A 12,082-nucleotide genomic window follows, 5' to 3' on the forward strand; every position below is an offset into this window, starting at 1 on the left:
ACGCTGATTCACATAAACTCATAATCCTGTTAGAGATTTTAATCATAACTCGTATCTAAGGTTACAGTCTTTCAAAACTGGGAGGAAAATATGTTCAAAAGACTCAACAGTAGAACAGTGTGTTCCTTCTCTCGCAGTGAAGGGCTGGAGAGCTGCCTACTGCTCTTTGTCCAGCACAAGGTGGAGTAAGATTGAGGCTCCAACACCAATCTGATATCTGGAGGTGGATGGCGCCCTACGGAAATGAGGCCAGGCTCTTGGAGAGTGTGTTCAGGACTGCGTGTTCAAAGTTGGTTTTGAAGCTGTTGTTTTTATGTCACAAGAAGTGACTTTGGTTGACTGGGGTCTGATGTAAGCACTCTACATGAAGCAGATACAGCTGCCCTCCCACTCTCCTCAAGGCATACCTCTTTCAGCCATTTCACACCCTACAGTCCATGAATCTTTTCAAAGCACTCTTCTTGATTCTGGGGCTTCATAAAGGAAAGCTGTGTGTAGGTAGGAGGCATACATGAGTAGGCATGAAATTATAATGCAAAGTAGTGGGGCTGCATTGAGAGGGGAGGGGATGGTATGAGCCCCAGGGGCCAGCCTAGCCTCAGAGGCATGGACTTCTCAGTGGGACTGGTGATTGAAGAATGGTAAACATGTCAGATTTTAAGCCTGGCGGTGGTGACGTACGCCTTTAATCCCAGCACTTGGGAGGCAGAACCAGGTGGATCAATTTGAGTTTGAGGCCAGCCTGGTCTACAAAGCGAGTCCAGGACAGCCAAGGCTGCACAGAGAGACCCTATCTCAAAAACAAAACAAAACAAAAAAGCCATACATATATATATAAAACAAGGGATCCCTGGGAGCCTATAAGATGTTGCTTTGCTTTTCTGCATCCCCTCATCTCTTCCTTCTTTTTTTTTCTTCCTGTTTCATGTGTGTGTGCAAGTTGTGTATGTGTTTGTGCATGTTTGTGTGTGCCCACACATGTGAAGGTCAGAGGTCAACATCGGGTGTTTCCCTCAGTCACTGTCTATCTTGTTTTTTGAGACAGGGCCTTTCCGCTGAACCCAGAGCTCATAGATCCAGCTGAAGTTTTCAGCTAGAAAGCCCTGGGGCTCTGCCTATCTCTGCCTCCCTGGGGCTGGGATCACAGATGCTCATGGCTGAGCCTGGCTACTTGTGTGAATGTTGGGATTCTGAACTCTGGTCCCTGTGCTTACGCAATAGACTCTATAGTAAACAACTCATCCCCCACCCTTCATTCCCTTTTAAAGAATGGCGGTGTCTGGCCATCTTGAACTTTATCAGCCTCTCCTTTACTTTGATGACTGTTTGCGCTTTGCAAAACCGACGTTATTGCTGTCCTTGTACCCTCTCTCTCTCTCATGGAGATCTCAGGATCGTAGACATTAGGAAACATGTAGTGTCGTCTTGGGTTTTAATATGCATCGTATTCCGGTTGTCTCTAAACAGTCTTATATCACCAGGTTTCTAAGTGCAACAATTACCTCCTCATAAAATCCTTCTTTTTAAACACCTGGTGGTAGGTAATGGTTGCATTTCGCTGTCTTCCATGGCTGTTTAGACAGATAAGTTTTGCGTTGGAGAAGTCTGAGGCTTACAGTCAGATGGGGCAGGAAGGACTGTGGCTCCCCAGCAGGTCCCCCAATATGTGCCTGTCTGTCTTAGATCTACACTCAGACCCTCATTCTCTGCTTTCTTCATGGAAATGGATTGGGGGGTAGGTTTCTGGAATTATTCTTTTTAATTGACGCAGCTTTTTTCCATATTTTCTGGGTACGGGGCCGTAATTCAGTGTGTGTGGAATCTGCAGTGCTCAAATGGAGACCACTTATTCCCCTCTCGTCTCCTCTGGCTTGGCCGTTTCCATGTGTCAGGATCTTCAGAGGCCTGAAGTTATTGCACAGTACAGCACGGGTCCCAGTGGACTTCGGTTTCTGTACTGTGCTATAGGACCTGGTATTTATCTGAGTTTTGGTCCCTGGTCTAGGCTTTTTTTCACTCCCTACATTCCTCTCTACCCAGTGTCTAGCAACCCTGACAGTCCCCTGCTCCTGGTGTCTGTAAGGCAAAACTTGGGATGACCTGTGCAGGGTCTGTGGGTGAGGTCCCCTGAGGCAGCTCATGGGCTGCCTTCTGCATGAAGGACTGAGGCCTCCGGAAGCAACAGAAGGAACTGCAAACAAGGCTGGGCAGCCATCCTACCTCATGGCACCCTTGTCTGTCTCACCCTAGTGTCCACACTGTCAAGCCGGGAGTGAAGGAACATGGGGACAGCCTCCTGCTGACCTCGTCACTTTAGCTCGGTCATCCCCTTGTCCCTCTTGCTTCCCACCTTCCCTCTAAGCCTGGTGACCTCACAGAGCTTCACTTTCCTGTCCAAGAAGTGTGGGTAGTAGTCACCGCCTGCCAAGAGTTTTGCAGATGGAATCAGCTAATAACTAGTGGGGTGGGGGCCCTTCCCTCCTGCAGGCACGCATCCTTCCCAACCCATGAGCAGCACTCATTGTCTCCCTCACTCCCTTCCAAACCCTGAGTCATCCCACAGCCTCCAGAAAGCCTGCGCTCCAGGCTCAGAGCAAACGGTGAGCTCTCTTGCCAGCCCCGTGCTGCATGCACCCTGCGGGCTTCACACTCCACCTGGAACCTTCCTGCACAGCAAACCCTTCTTCACGGGTGCGTCCAGAGCCAAAGATTTGCGTTCGAGGCGGGGAAGGCAGCCTGTAAGACAGCCCCAGTCTTGAGACAGACAGACCAGATGGGGCATCTCGCAGCTCAGCTGGTTCCTCAGCAAGCTCACTGGTCCCTCTGAGCCTCACCTTTCTCAGTTGTAAAATGGGACAAAAAAAAGGTAAGGCGGCAGGGTGACTAGGAGGTGAGAATTTGGGGGTAACTATTTGGTGTGAGACTGTGTCTTTCCATTTGTCACGTGTCCTGTGGCTTGACAATGCCTGTATCCTGTGCTTTAAGGAGCGTAGTGTAAACCTGATGCGCACCTTGTGTGCAGCCCTGGGCACCGTGCCGATCTTCAGCATTTGACTCTTGTATCACTGGGCCACGTTCAGAGCAAACTCATGTCTCACCCCAGACCTCACCAGTATTAAAGAACAGCAACTTGCTCGATGGTTTCAGGGTGTCTGTGAAGAATGGGGGTGACAGCTCACCTCTGTGGGTGACTTATCCATCTGCATTGAGTCTCCTGTGGATCCAACTGGCTCTGGCTCCAGCCGGATGCCAAGGCAGGAATTGCAAATGCTGCTGTGTGGTTAAGTATGACGTCAGCATCCAGGGGTCGGTGAGTTGGGCCTGTGCCATGATGGACTTTGAGAAGACATGTGGAAAACTGGGTAAACTTCACCTGGCTATAGGCCCACACTGTCCCTCAGCCCTGGGGTGTGGGATCTGGCAATAGCCAGGAGTGGATGACACCTGGCCACGGAAGGCCCTGATCCAGGTCCCAACCCACGTTGCAGGAAGACCGTGAGCAAATAGTTTCACCTCAGTGAGTCTCGGTTTGCCCGTGTGTAAGGTAGGGCCGAGGTGCTGACCTGGGTGACATGGTGACATGATTGCTTTGTTGGCTGCATAGCTGCCATGCTCGCGCTCAGAATGAAGACACAGGAGACGCATCCACAAGGCAACCTGGCAGGGGAAGTGTATTCCCCACAGGAGACCCCTTCTCAGCTGCTGCCTTCTCCTTTCCAGCGGGGCAGGTCGTGTTTATTTTTTAGCGTCTGTGCTCAGTCTGAAGTCTTCCGCAGAGCCAGCAAGGACAAGCAGACAGACAGGTGTTAGGATGCTGAAACAGATTAGCCTGACGGAGAGCGGCGCTTTGGAGTGAGTCATCACTCGTCCCTGGGTGTTTACGGGGACTTGGTTTCTGAAGGCCTCACAGATACACGTGTGATACGGGCTGGATTTGCACAGAGTCTGTGACACCCCCACCCCGTGTATGCCCTCAGTCACTTCTTGATAGCCGGCACACTGACCTCACTCACCTGCTGGCTAAGGAGTGGTCGAACCGTACTGTGTGAGGAAAACGTCAGGAAAGAGTATCTGCGCGTGCCTGGTACAGTCTCGTGGTTATTTTTCAGGTGTCTTTGATCTGGTTGAGTCCACGGATGCAGAGTCTGCAGGGGTGGAGGGCTGACTGAACATGCAGGTGGGACTATAGGATGTGTTACCTGCCCCGCCCTGGGGCAGATGGAGGCTGGGCAGCCAGCACACCTCACCCCTAACTCCTAATGACACCCTGAGACCTGAGACATGCCCCTAGAAGAAGCTTGGCTCGGAAGGGGGAAAGGTGGGATTTGAACCCACTACTGCTCACTTAAAGACTCATTTTTCTGACCTTGCAAAGTCCCGTGTTCCAAAGATGGGAATATCCTGGCTTACCTAAGGATTCTCTGCAATATTAGACAGCCAAACACACAGGGCATTCCTATAGACTCATATGGATTAACTAGTCAGCATTTATTGGACGCCTACTGTGTGCTGGGCATTCTAATAATGGAACATATTGAGCTGAGCACCTACTGTGTGCCAGAGGACTGGAGACTTGCCCTCATGAATCCAGTGTGTGTTTGTGGGGCTGCTATATATGGCGACTCCCCTGCCTCACTCCCTATGTATTTACTGAGCATCTACCACAGGCGAGGCTAATCTAGGCAGCGATCAATATTTCTGTCGTGGGTCTTTTCTTGCTGTGACACTGGGAGGTGCATGCGGACACCCCTATTTCTCAGCTGAGGAAACTCTGGCCCGGAGAATGTAAGGCGGCAATCCCAATGACAGTGTCACTCAAGGCAGCACCAGACAAGGTCCCCAGCCACCAAGCTGTGATGTCAGAGGTAGTGTCAGCCATGGATCACCCACAGAGTCTAGCAAAAGGCCACAGAGACAAGTACACTGCAATGTATTAGCTCGCTTGCATGGGACCGCACCTCAGGTACCTCCTTTCTGTGTGCCACAGGGGTGTTCCCTCTCCCCTGTTCTGCCCGAAGGCCGTAACTCCTAGCTCTTGGGGTGGCCGTGGAGGCAGGAGATCTGCCTGTTCTCTGCCCTGATTCTAGCCCAAGGCCGGGGGCATTAAGGTCCATGACTGTGAACACTCACTATCTCTGCATTGGAGTATGAGAACCACTTCAGTGCTTGTTCTTTGGAGTGACTAAGGGTCAGGCTGCAGAGGACCCCGAGATATCTCAGGAGCTTTTCTTCAGACACTAACCATCACCCCAAGTGGCATTCATCACCCTTCTCCCAGCCACTTGGAGAGCCCTCAGCACTGTAGCATCTCCTTGGCATCCGTCACGGGGAGGGAGGAAGGGAGAGAGGGGGAGGGGGAAAGAGGGGAAGGGGGAAAGGGAGGGGAGAGGGAGGGGGAGAGGTAGAGATAGTTCCAGCCAGGCTACCCTGGAGGACACATGGAGAGCAAGAATAAGTGTCACAGGTCTGGGTTCCTGAACACAGGCTGTGCTCAAAGGTTACAGAGCTGGGACAGGATAACACCAGCCTCAAGCAGCAGAGCTGGGGTTCTTTCCCCAAAGCCTGGAGGATGTCTAGACAAAAAATAAAAATAAAAATAAAAATAATCTCACAATGTCCGCACAGACTGTGCATACAAAGAATTTCATATACAGACAGCAACAGGGAAGGCTGAGAGACACGAGGGGCATGGGCTTCTGTGCGGTGGAGCTCAGGGGGAGGTCTTTACATCCCACCCAACACCCCTGTCCTTTGTAGTCCTCCTAGGAATCCACGTGATGTGGCTGTGTCCCTGCTGGTCCCCCAAAGGCTCCAGGCCATCCCAGGAAGGCAGGGCTCAGCCCTGGAGCCTGCTTATGAAGCCAAGGCCACACCTGCAGCACTTAGGGCCACCCAGCTGGGCTACCTGCACCTTACAGTGCAGTGTGGGACCTGCAGACCCACATCTGGGCTCCTGGCTGGTCCTGTTCCCCAGCCTGCCACCCCAACCTTTCTGTCAGAGATGAAAAGGTCAGAACTGGTCCCTCCTGTGAGTCTCTGCCTGCCTCATGCCCTCACCTGTTTCCCTCTTCCCTCCTCTACCATCTGGGCTGTTCATCTTCCTTCCACTGCTCTGCTGTCTCCCAGTGGTCTACCAGTTGTCCCTTCCTTGCACTACTCCGGTTCCTGTCACTCCCTGGCCTTCCTCCTCTTCCCGTGCCTCTGTCCACCCCTTTTTCCGTCTTATCTTAGTCACTCTTCTTTCTCCTCTACCCCAATTACATCCACCATTTACTGGTCACCTGACTGTGAGCCAGGCTGAGTACTGACTGAGCAGTTATAGGACTAAAGACGATAGGACCCTGCCCACGTGATTTTGTCGTCTTTGGCTCTTCCGCTTCCCCTTCCTCCCCGTCTTCCTTCAGAGCCTAGTCACTCCATTTTCTCCCGCCTCACCCTGGTATCCGAAACCACCAGTGATGGTTGGAGTTGGGAGCAAGGGGACCACAGAGTTCCGGGAGACCAAGCAGCAAGCACCCTTGGTGTCAACACCCACCCTGAGTAGCAGGCGATGGATGAGACTGAGGCCTGAGGTACATTCATCACGCCCGCCTCCTTTCAGGACCAAGACAGCACAGAAATGACTTTTGTCAGCTCGGCAGCGGCCCACTGGCCATGACAGCTCAAAGCTGTTTATCAAAAAGGAGAGTGAAATGAATAGAGTGTGGATGTCACCTTGTGGCGCGTGTGCGCATGCGTGTGTGTGTGTGTGAATGTGTGTGAGTGTGTCTGAGTGTGCACGTGTGTGTGAGAGTGTGTGTAGGGGGACATGAATGTGTGTGTGAGTGTGTCTGAGTGTGTCTGAGCGTGCATGCTTGTGTGTGTGAGTGTGCATGCGTGTGTGAGTGTGTCTGAGTGTGCATGCGTGTGTGCGTGTGTGCATGTGTGTGTAGGGGGACGTGAATGTGTGTGTGAGTGTGTGTGAGTGCGTGCATGTGTGTGAGTGTGTCTGAGTGTGCATGCGTGTGTGTGTGTGTAGGGGGACGTGAATGTGTGTGTGAGTGTGTGTGTGAGTATGCGTGCATGTGTGTGTGAGTGTGCATGCGTGTGTGTGAATGTGTGTGTGTGAGTGTGCATGCGTGTGTGTGTGAGTGTGTCTGAGTGTGCATGCGTGTGTGTGTAGGGGGACGTGAATGTGTGTGTGAGTGTGTGTGAGTATGCGTGCATGTGTGAGTGTGTCTGAGTGTGCATGCGTGTGTGCGTGTGTGTGTGTGTGTGTGTGTGTGTGTGTGTGTGTGTGTGTGTGTAGGGGGACAGGCATGCCTTCAGGTGACTGGAAAGCAGCCATTGGGCTTCACACTCAGCACTTAGGTAGGTCCAGCTGTGACAGGACAGGACCTGACAGGCAAGAAATAGGAAAGGCGGCAGCTGCTGTGGGAGAAGTGTGGAGGTTTTGTTTCAGCACACGGGGCTGCCCACTTCCTGCTGAGTGATGCAAGGTCACCGGCTGTGTAGTGGTCAGCCCTCTCTATCCCTCTCAGTTCCATCTATGGTCTCACTGTGTCGAGTGGTGGGTTACGTCTGGAGGCTGGGGGCTGCGAGGCTGGGGGTGGGGCGGTGAGGACCAGAGGCATTTGTGATGGGCTGTTATTCACTTCTGCGTTCCTCTGGACTGCAGGATGATGCCAAGCACAAAACCAGAAGCTTTTGCTTTGCTTTCCTAACCGACTGCCTATGAGGCCACCATCACAGAGCAGGCAGAGTGGGGCTCCCGGAAGGGTGAGAGGCGACACAGGACAGGAGCTGAGGACGGGGGTGGCCTGGCTCCTTGTCACTGCTCACGCTGGCTCTGCCTAGTCTAGCATGGAGCAGGGGCCAGTGAGTGCAACCAGCCCTATGCTCCGTCCTCGTGATCTGGCAGCATCTCCCAGGCGCCACACTGGCCGGATCCTCTAGGAGAGTAGCCCACGGGATGAAGCTCTGTCCACCTTGGGTTTTAAGACAGGGTCTGTACTGGCCTGGCACTCATCGATTAGCCTGGCTGATTGGCTAGAGCTCGCAGGGCCACCTGTCTCTCCTCCTCAGTACTGAGATGACAAGTACACATGGTCATGCCAGCCCTCTCATGTCAGGTTAGGTCCTCACATTTGTGTGGCGTGCACTCTACCTACCAGACTGTCTCCCCAGCCCTGAGAGAGACTCACCCTCAAACCTAGTCACTCCCAAGACTCCACTGCCTGACGCCTGTGGGGTAGAATCATTTCCTAAGAAAATAAGGCCTGGAAGAGATGCTAGCTGGGCCTTTCTGTCCCGTCAGCCATCTCCTCCGAGGGCCCTCAGTGTGGCTGTACCCCCAGGTTCCGAAGCCCCACACCTCTCCAACTACCCTGTGTGACAATTTCCAGGCAGCGTCCCAGCCATCTTTGGTGTTTGGCAGACCTCCTGCACTTGTCCCCACTGTCACAGAGCCAATAAGCAGCCAGACCTCACCGCAGGCCTGCTCCAGCAGCTCTGCCTCCCTTGGCCAAACCTGACATCTGATACGCCTGTTTTTGTTTTTGTTTTTAATAAATTACGAGACATCAGTAGTGGGTGGACAGATGCTTGTTTCCCTGAGAGGGAGGGCAAAGAACTTTTTTTATTTATTAAGGGAAGCACTGTTGGCCTGTCACTTCTTTTAAGGAACGCCCTTTATTTTGTGGCCTACAGTTCCCACACACAGGCTTTAAGACTCTGGCTTCGGGGACGTGGTGTGCAGCTGCTGCAAACTGCTGTGTGAAAATGGAGGCTCGTGTTTCAGAATAGAAGCTGCCTCCCCACCCTGTGCCCCTCCCCCCAACTGCCACCCGGTGCAGAGCTGTGGCTTCAAGCTCATTTCATGTGACTCTCTTTCCTTTAGGGGAAATGATTTGTATCTGTCCCCCAACCCTCCACTCCATGAAGCCATCATAGGTCTCATGAAGTACTCTCCCCAAGACACAACTGGGGTAACCGATGCCCCAGTACCCCACTTTTTCGAGCTGCGCTCTGAGCTTGCCCTTAAACGAATAAGTCATCCTTGTGTGCTTTCCCTCCAGGTTTGGAAAAGCGAATTACTCACTCACCAAAACCCCAGGGTCCGAAGTGAAGTTCCATCAGACAGAATGTCCCGTAGGTCCAGGTCACTCATAGTAGCCGTGGTGTCAATCCACTCAGATGTACTTAGCCGGGTTTAATTATAGATAGAAATTGCATCTCAGAAAGCAACTCAAAATCATTTACACAGCTGGAATTTCCACATCGAATCACATGACTCGCTAAAGGCTGCAGCAGGGGTGGCATTTACAAAGACAGAGTGACGCTCAGGCCGGGCTCAGCAGCTCTCGCGTGGGTCACGCAGTGTAAGAGCTGCAGTTTCTAGCGGTTGCATTTTTTTTCTTCTTCTTGACACAGGATGAGTGAAGAGCCTGAGAGGCTGAGACCAGCATCCTCGTCAGCCTGGGAGGCTCCCAGAGAGACTCCCAGGGGTGGTTCTGGGTCTCTCCACCCAGTCTTCCCACAAAAGCCCTACCATTTGGGGGATGAGGAAGGATTTGTTGTCCACAGAAAAACCACCCCAGAGCGACCAGGTACTCCGACCTCATCTCCCACCTCTCAGAGCAGGGCTATGTCACCCCCGCCCAGGGACAAGCTGCCCAGCCCATCTGCTGCTCTCTCAGAGTTTGTAGAAGAGCTCCGCAGGAAGAGGGCTCAGAGGGGCCAGGGTTCCTCTTTGCATCTGGGGGACGCACCCACGCTCCCCATTTTCCAGACTACCAGGGCTTCCTCACTTAGGAGGGGCAGAGCCAGCAGCGATGAGGGAGACTGCTCACTGAGGACCACGGCAAAGTCTCCTCTGGGAGCAGAGGGGGCCACAGCTGGCCTCTCCCGGTCCACCAGTCTCAAGTGCGTCTCCTCAGAGCTGCCTGGCAAACAGAAGACACGGTTTGGTTCCTGCGAGTCCCTCTTAGAGTCAGGACCCAGCACGTGGAGAAAGCTGAGCTCCCCCATGGCGCTCAGGGACCCACTCGTATCCCCTACGCTGCGGCCCAGGAGGCGGTGCCTGGAGTCCTCGGTGGACGACGCCGGCTGCCCAGACTTTGGGAAGGAGCCTCTTGTCTTCCAGAACCGCCAGTTCTCCCATCTGATGGGAGAAACACTGGACAGTGACCCCTTCAGCTGGAAGCTTCCAAGCCTCAACTACAAAAGCCAGACCAAAGTGGACTTTGACGACTTCCTTCCGGCTGTCAGGAAATCCGGCACTCCTTTGTCGGGGGCTGCTGCCAAAGAGGAGGAGGCCTCAAAACACCAAGGTGTCCGCTTTGAGGCTGCAGCAGGAGCCGCCGGCCGCTCCTTTCTCTCGGGGATCAAAACCATTTTGAAAAAGAACCCAGAGCCCAAGGACCCCGCTCAGCTCTCCGACTCATCCTCATCCTCCGGCTCCATTGTGTCCTTCAGAAGTACAGACAGCGTCAAGAGTGGTCCCAGGGTCCCAAGGCTCCAAGGTGACGGTGGTGAGCAAATGTCCCCCGAGCACAGAGAGCCTGGCCCTGGGAGAAGAGGTGATGACGATGACGACGACGTCGAAAGCATTATGAGAAAGTATCTCCAGAAGTAGGGACTCCCGCAGGTAAGGACGGCAAGCCTCTCAGGGGAAGTGGGGTTCAACTTTAACCCTGGGGTGGCTTGCTCCAAGGTGTCAGAGGCCGTAGCTGATGTCACATGGCACTGTAAGATGCAGGAGGATGGCACCAGAAAGCAGAGGGTCCTGGGAGATGGCGCTAAAGGCAGTGCCAGAGGGGCTGGGGAGAAAGCTCCGTGGGGAGAGCGCTTTCCCACAAAGAATAAGGACTCGAGTTTGTATCCCCAGCACCCACGTAAAAGCCAAGCAGGCACGGTAGCCAGCCTACAGCCCCACAACTCAGGAGGCGGAGGCAGATGAGCCAAACACACAAGCCCTGGCTTCAGCGAGACCCTGACTCAACCTATGAGATAGGGGAAGACTGAAGAAGGCACTTGATGTCAGCCTCAGGCCTCCACACACACACACACACACACACACACACACACACACAGGTGGAGGTGGGGTTGGTTTGGGGAGATGGCTCAATTGATAGAGCGCTTGCCTTGCAAGCATAAGGACCTGAGTTCGATTCCCCCAGAGCCAATGTTTAAAAAATGCTGAGTGTAGTGGCATGTGCTTGCAACCCCAACACTGAAGAGGGACAGCAGTGAGTGGCTGGAGCTCAAAGGCCAGCCAAACTAGCCTCATCTGTGAGTTCTAGGCTCAGTGAGAGACACCGTCTCAAAATTCAAGGTGGACGTCTCCCGAGGAACAACACCTGAGGCTGCCCTCTGCTCCCAACAGGTACATACACGTGCACACACATACAGCTGCACACACACACGGTCACATGCACACGAAGGTGGTGCCGGCCTCTTAGTGTTCCCACTGAGCCTCATTTTCTTAGCTGCCTTTCCCCCTCGGGGTTGAATTGTCTATGGAATGTTCTCACCGAGCCACCGGAGGCCCGACTGGAGGTGAGAACCAATGTTGGCTTTATCTACAGAGGGAAACTGGGGCCTGGAAAGGGGTGAGGAGGGGAGGGGAAACAGGTGCAGAGTCCCCACAGAGCAGCAGCAAGGAAGCAAGCAGCTGGGTTTTCCCCAACCCCACCTCTGATCCCATCGCTAATCCTGCTTCTTCCCTGAGACAAGAACAGGGCAGGAGTCTGTCGCTGTCGCACAGACTGGCCTTTTGGAACGCATCACCAGCGGTGGGTCACTGCTAGCAGTAAGCCCAGGGCTTATCTGTTTATCCCGGATTCACAGGTTGGCCATCCAGGGACCCGAGAGTTCAAAACCCCCCCGGGCGGATCTGAGACCCTGAACTCCAGAATCCTGGCCTTCTCTGTCCAAGGCTCGACCTTAGGGCCTGCCACCCAGGTGTCCTAGGCTAGGAAGCCAGTGCTGCTCTGTAGCCCCCAGATGACACAAACCCCAAGGCTGAGGCTGCCAAGCTGTAGCTCTGTGTGTGCACCCACCGCCACAGCCCCCAGGCTGCCTCGCAGCGCGTGCTCTGGAG

The 12,082-nt window shown here is 53.6% G+C and overlaps 1 protein-coding gene across 1 annotated transcript in view; it reads left to right on the forward strand.

Annotated features, from left to right (window-relative positions):
- The window catches only part of Myo18b (myosin XVIIIB), a 200,747-nt gene extending 189,857 nt beyond the window's left edge, over nucleotides 1–10,890 (forward strand). Inside the window, 1 exon segment of the mRNA XM_051162160.1 lies at nucleotides 9,412–10,890. Coding sequence (XP_051018117.1) covers nucleotides 9,412–10,615 — 1,204 coding nt within the window. The 3' untranslated portion in view covers nucleotides 10,616–10,890.
- Nucleotides 10,891–12,082: the final 1,192 nt, after the last annotated feature.

Source organism: Acomys russatus, chromosome 19 (genome assembly GCF_903995435.1).
Source record: "Acomys russatus chromosome 19, mAcoRus1.1, whole genome shotgun sequence".
In the NCBI taxonomy this organism is placed as follows: Eukaryota; Metazoa; Chordata; class Mammalia; order Rodentia; family Muridae; genus Acomys; species Acomys russatus.